Below are 6,843 nucleotides of genomic sequence, written 5' to 3' on the forward strand. Positions count from 1 at the left end.
CATTTAACTTGCCTGCAGTTTTAAATAAAATATGAAAAATGCCTTGTTCATAGGAGTCATCCTAAATAGGACATCCATTTTTAATTTAAGATTACAGCACGGACTCGGCAAGGACATGTGTTTGGGGGGGGGGGGGGGGGGGGGGGGGGTGGTTCTTAGAATGTAAGCTGTTGCCATCGCTGACCTATTCTGGAAATCAGGAGCTGAAGAACTGCTAGAACTCAGACCCCTGTGACTTTTGACCAACAAAGTTCCAATAAAACAACTATTCCTCCGAGAATACGTCAAACTTATTTTTAGTATGGCAGAAGGTTAAAAATGGTAGACCTCAAATGTGTCATCAACAGAAATGCTCCCTGTTCTGAGGTAATTAAGAACATTGATTGGCTGAACAAATGACTCATTCCATTTATTGCTGACCATACATTAGACTATATTTATTTTTATTCTGCTGGAAAAAAAAATATGCTTCTATTGATGAATTACAAGTGAACCTTCATCTTTAATAATCCAGCAATGAAAATCCTTGTTTGAGGACTGGGCATTGTTCCAGCCTTTCGCTGAAGAGAACTTCATGAGGGCGCCCTGCCTTTAGTCAGTAGATCAGTCCCTGAAATCGATTTTGATACTGTAGACGGGGTCGGCTCCAACATCAATGGCTTCGCGTTTCCTCGGAAAGCGTAACCCCAGGCAGGATGAAACTCCCAGACTCCCCCAGGCCACCCGTTAAACGCCAGGGTACGACCTTAAAGCCAAGCATGTGACACATACATGTGACTTTGGAGCTTTCTTGGTAGGTGTTTGTGCTGATGACCAACATGCGGTCTTCCTGCACAATGCAACCGTGCACTATTTTAACACTGTTTTAACACTATTTTAACCACTGTTTTAACACTGTTTGACCGTTGTTTGACTCCTGCGGCTCTCCTCTACCTTTCAGAGAAGATGGAAAAAGCTGTTGCTCTGGCTTTAATTCTATGGCTAAGATCTGTAAATTGTGTGGATCCATTATTTATCATATTTGCATGTGTAGGATAGACCTTAATGGACCCATTCATTGGTGATGTGGTTTGATGTAATTGTGCATTTCTGGGTATTTAGCACATGCATTAACACCATCTACTCATTAGGAATTTTAATAGCTATATTTTTATTCAGGTATATTCATTACTAAATTAAAATGAAATATTAAATTGGTCCTAAACATGAGTATTTTCAAAAAATAAATCAAAGAATAGCATTATGAATAAGGAAAAGAACTAATTAATTAAGAGCCACATTTATCTTTGTTGTCGTCATTCATTGCATAAGTTTTCTGATTTTCCCTGGTCTTAGGATTTATTTTCTTCTTTGCCTCATAAGTGTAGAAAAAAATGATCAAGGTGTGAAGAGACGTGGTTTGCTGATATGCTTTGATAATAAATTGTTTTTAGAAATAATAAACTACATAAATATATAAATTACGCAGGAGTGAATGACACTTCCATTTACAGTAGCATATACCTATGAATATTGTGCCATTTATTACAACATATTAAAACAACAATTATAAGAATACAGCTTATGATTTAACCAACAAATGTTAAGAGCATTGACAAATCTATTAAAAAATAGTTTGTTATTATTATTATTATTATTATTATGATTGCTGTTGTTGTTGTTTTATCATTATTAATATATTATTATTATTATTATTATTGTTGTTGTTTTATCACTGTAAAGTTATTATTATTATTATTATTATTATTATTATCATTATTATTATTTGTAGTAGTAGTAGCATCAAAGCAGAAAGTACGCAGATAAATCACAGAAATCCACAAAACACATCAACATAAACAGGCCGTAGGTGTATAGTCTCTGAAACAGTACCTACTTTGTGCATGAAGCTGCACAACAAATATAATAAATTATAAATAAAAAAGAGGCCAGCCAGATTTATGACAAGTGCTCCTCACAGTCCAGTTCATTCAAGAGCTGTACCCTATGAGTGTGCTTAAAAGCAAGAATGCGACATATGACGATAACCAAGGTCTCCTTCATGGTTCAGCCAGAGCATGAAACGGTTTCATTTGTTGGCACATCAGCAAGAGCGAAAAACCCATTCCAGAAAGGCTTTGAGATCAGATCAGATTAGCAGTGGGATTGTGGCCAGCTGTGCATTCGCTGCCATTTTGACGGTTTTGACGGCACAAACCCTCACTGAGATAGAGAATATGTGACCAGAGAAGGCACAGAGCTATGAAAACCACAACACCTGTCCATATCTAAACGCCCCAGATCAAAGTGATAGCACAGAGAATCACACCTGATTCTGCCGGCAAACAGACCCAACCCTCTACCATTTTCGTTGTGAGATAAGAGGATCCTGAGATGAAGCCGAACACCAACACTTTCTGCTTCAATCGGACCAACGAGCGCAGTGGAGTCGCACAAGACACATCCTGTCAACATTCATGCCCATTACATAACCGGCTCCACCACTCCACACTGATACACACCATTTCAAAGCAAGAACAAACATCCAAACAAGCAAAAAACGATGTATCAAGCTGCTTAACGATCTGGAAATCGTTGATTTTTTGCACAGCCCCAGGTTAAGTATTTTTGCTCCCGGTGTGGATTGACACATAGGAGAATTTGACTATGGCAAAAAATTAACGTGAGATGAGTAGAAAATACAAAGTTTTGTCAGATAAACCACTTAAGACGCTGTTGATGCCTCTAGCATAAAAAATGTTTGCCAATGTTACAAATGGAAAGAAATGCGTTTACACAACAGAAAAGAAAACAGTTACATACATAGAAGACCATTGAGGTATTAAAGTACAGGATACACATGTACAGAAGACGCGCGCGCATACGCGTGCGCACCATGTGACTGCCGTCGCGCAGCGCGTCTCACCTTGGTCTCCCTCTCTTCCAGCAGCGTCTCCAGTCTCTTCTGGGCGGCACGCCCCTCGTGGTCGTCGCTCACGATCAGGATGATGTGGTTCCAGCGGAACTCCCGCATCATGTCAAACCACACCTGAGCCTGGTGGGAGTACGGAGGCACTGTGCGCAGGAAGGACAGGTGGATACTCTGAGAGAGAGAGAGAGAGAGAGAGAGAGAGCTTTAATGTCTTGTATACATGCCTTTAATGTCTGTCATCACACTGGCAGCATGCAGATTAGAACCGAAATGGAAGGAGAGGCTCCCAGTGCCCACTGAACAAATGGGGTAAAAGGGAAGACCAGGCTCACCATGCAAGCAGGAGCTCACCTTGTCTGAGTAGATGGACATGCGTGTAGTCAGCCCCACCACTGGGATGCGGTAGAATCCAGCAGTGTAGGAGACGGGCGTGGGCGTGAGGTGGTCAACGGACTGCGGTGGGTGACTCACCAGGATTGCGTACACCTGAGGGCACAGAGTGAGCGTTACACTATTATGTAAATAGCCAGGTGAGGCGGTACCGCCCCCTCCAAGGAGATGTGAAGGTGCATATTTTTCTCCTTTGAAGTAAATTGTCCTTATTATGTGTTGCTGTGCATGTGTGTGTGCTTGTGCCTGCGTCTGCGTCTGTGTGTGTGTGTGCGTGCATGTGTGTATTTGTGTGCTCATGTATGTCTGTGTTTTATTCAGTCTTCAGAATTAGACTGAGGTCCTAGAACACGTGGAGCCCGGAATACTCACAGGCAATGCAATGTATGTGTTTTCACTGAACTAGAACATTGATAGAGACATGTATTAATTGAAAAACATGAACAGGAGACAAATAGTTTGGGGGAAGATTATAGCATTCACAATGGGTACCAAACAACATTGTTACCACACATTTACTGTACATTTATGTGGGGCTTATACAATTATCACTCAGTTTGATTACCAGAATGAATTAGTAATTATTGGTTAGATCAAATCATATCATATCAATTTCAAACATTTTGTAACAACTGGCAAATCATTAATAACAGTTTGATGCTAGTACAGTATGTAGCCTGTAAACAATAACATTAATGTTAGTATCTCTACATGCATGTGTGTGTTTGGGGCGGGGTGAGGTGTGCGGTGTGCGGTTTGTTGTGCGGGCGAAATTGTTTGTTGGTAGAGTACTTGCATTGAGCTGTTTGGGCGACAATAATCTTTTAACGAAAAGGCTCAAAGCACGCGCAGCATCACGGGCTTTCTTTTCACAAGAACAAAGCAGATGTTGATCTTGCCGCCATGTTGGCCTCCTTTCTAACTGGAATGAGATTCTGTTTTCCTTCCAGTGAAGAGCCCGATCTGGGATCAGCTGACCCAACCAGTATAACGGATCTAGGGTCAACGCCTAGGGGCTCTACGCCATCAAACACGGTATGGGCTACGAGTATATAAACCATAAAATCAGTGCTGCCGGATGTGTCACTTTTTATTCCTCTTTATTTCAGTTTTTCCACTCGGTTTGAGTGTGAGAGATGAAAATGCGTTATAATGATATCCTTCTCCCTGGAGATGGACGGCAATGTATCATATCTTAGCGTGGATGTGAATACGTCTGATGCGTTTAAATCAAGGGGCATTCATGCCCTATTTAATAACCTGGTTCTTATTCCGCTTTATGATTTGGCAAAGGGAGATACATTGCTAATTAGGGGAACTGTCGACTTCCAAATATTTACCCGTCCATCACAATTAAAAGCATTGTCTAGGTTATATTTTATACTTGTTACTTCTCTGTATGTTCTGTAGAGGTTGATACGTTGTGAGACTCTTTTGAATATGGGGATTACAATAGTGACAACTGCGTCATATAGGCATTATCTAGGCCTATATCGCCACAATCGTCACTTAATAGCCGTCGCCATCAATATTATGCCTGATACAGTCTCTTAGTCTAAAATAGTTTCAGAAAACATTTTGCATGCATCAGGCTTGCAACACAAGTATAAAAAGTCTATGCATAAAAACCGAAGAAGACCATTACTTAGGCTAAATCTACACAGATAACGTCAATGCTGAACAATGCTGAAGTAATGTTGTTCACAATGTATCACTGTGCTCTGTCACGTACACCAACAGTAAAAATAGCAGATGAATGAACATGGAGCGGGCGAGGTGTCCTCAAAATTACTTTCTATGTTAACACGGATTTTCTTTTAATTCAATAAACCTTTTTTTCAATTTTAGAGCATTTGGTTTGTGTACAGAAAGCGAATGGGTTATATAGCCTACGAATTCAATCAACATAATATCAAGAGGTAGTCTATATCAACTACAAAATTTATGGCAAACATTGCCAATGCACATTTTAACCGATTTTGCTGAAGCACAACGTGAAATGTTGATAACCCGTGTTGCATGTGGTAAACAATAAATTAAATAAGAATCACAAAGTTTAGGTTTGTTGAACATCATGTTCTCTGGGGATCTGATTGCACGTAGACTACACATAAGGTTGCAAGAACATTTTCATCGACATTCTGATTTAGGCTACTGAGCATTCAATTGAGAGATTGTTCAGAAATTTAATTCTAGAAGAACGGCTGTTTAATATGTTTTTGAAAGAACAGTTCCTCTGTGAACTCAGATGAGCAGTCACATCATCTTAATAGGCTTTTGGTAACAGGTAAACAGTGGAACGTAAATTTGAGGATTGCTTGTAACGTTATCCTTTATTTTAGGGTTCATTTTTATTTTTTGTTATAAATGTTGGTTATAAATATTTTCTTTTTATCGCGCTATCCTGCGTTTATTTAATGTGTTATTTTATTCTATCATGCGTTTATTTTGTCTTTTTTCTTCAAAAGTGGGTGTAACTGGTTCAATACAGTTGGCTACTATTCGTCATTCATGTGTTTTAAACTGTCATAGTGCTGCTTTCTCGACAGCTTGTCTGATATTACACCCAATGTTTTCCACAGCCCATACAGGTCATCTCAAAACGTACGCTTTTGGCGAATTTCCAGTTTTGCTCTCCAAATGCTCATGCGATGTTGTTCCATTAAATATTGGCTTGTTTTTGTCTTTCAAATTAATGTTATAGTACGGTAGACTACCAACTGTCTTTACATATCATTGAGCTGCGCATATTTGTATATGACCTTTAAACGTGTGGACGTTCTAAAGAAAATCTTTGCAAAGATTTGATGAGCGTGGAAAAGCATGTTGTTACTACTGCTGAATTACCTGGCTCGAGATGAGATCTTCGCAGACGGAAAGAGCCATCTGAATAGCGTTGGGTTTGTGGGTGACAGAGATGGCGTTCAGCTTGAACTTATCTTTTCCGTATATGTTGTTGGCTTGGGCGACCGCGTCCTTGAACACCTGTTCATACCTCTTCTGACTCAAGACGGCGCCGATGTTGACCATCTTCGGCTCACAGCCGCCACGCGCAAAGGAGCACGAGAAGAAAATGGCAAGCAGACACAGACGCATTTTGTGTAAAACTCCGTAGCTCCGTGATCCCGGGTCTCGTCTTTTCCTGCTGTCAGTGGGCTGGTGTGTCCGTCTTTTATCCACGCTTCTCTGACCGCCTCCAGTCCCAGTGTACCCGCTGGAATGTGGTTACATTAACATACACTGCGAAGGAATGTGCGCTGTTTATGTGTGAGTGAATCGCTAGACAATTAAAATCTAATTTATATTCTGCCGTTCATTTCCTTATGTTTTCTAAATCCTCAGCAAATCCTCCGTTTGTTTTTTATGTTTGATGAAATTCTATTCATTCTAGAGGACCATACAATGCTTGCCGTCAGCTTGGAGAAGTGCATTTCGACGCCCGTTCGCTTCTGCCTCGGCACTGTCCGAGGTACTGTTGGGCTGTGATACAAATGAGCGAAACCTGCGTGTGAGCGGCTGTCCGTGGTTCTGACCACGGTGCC

At 40.6% G+C, this 6,843-nt stretch overlaps 1 protein-coding gene across 8 annotated transcripts in view; it reads right to left on the reverse strand.

The window, feature by feature from the left end:
• The window catches only part of grin1b (glutamate receptor, ionotropic, N-methyl D-aspartate 1b), a 37,366-nt gene extending 30,523 nt beyond the window's left edge, over window positions 1-6,843 (reverse strand). For 5 of the 8 annotated variants that reach the window (XM_035380059.1, XM_035380057.1, XM_035380058.1 and 2 more), the window contains exons 1-3: window positions 6,149-6,397; window positions 3,263-3,397; window positions 2,906-3,082 (exon numbers count right to left, since the gene is read on the reverse strand). In XM_035380059.1, the coding sequence (XP_035235950.1) occupies window positions 2,906-3,082; window positions 3,263-3,397; window positions 6,149-6,397 (561 nt within the window). Of the gene's footprint in view, window positions 1-2,905; window positions 3,083-3,262; window positions 3,398-6,148 lie in introns of all 8 variants that reach the window. The other 3 variants (XM_035380061.1, XM_035380054.1, XM_035380056.1) reach the window with 3 other exon arrangements.

The sequence above is a fragment of the Anguilla anguilla genome, chromosome 10 (genome assembly GCF_013347855.1).
Source record: "Anguilla anguilla isolate fAngAng1 chromosome 10, fAngAng1.pri, whole genome shotgun sequence".
NCBI classification, from domain to species: Eukaryota; Metazoa; Chordata; class Actinopteri; order Anguilliformes; family Anguillidae; genus Anguilla; species Anguilla anguilla.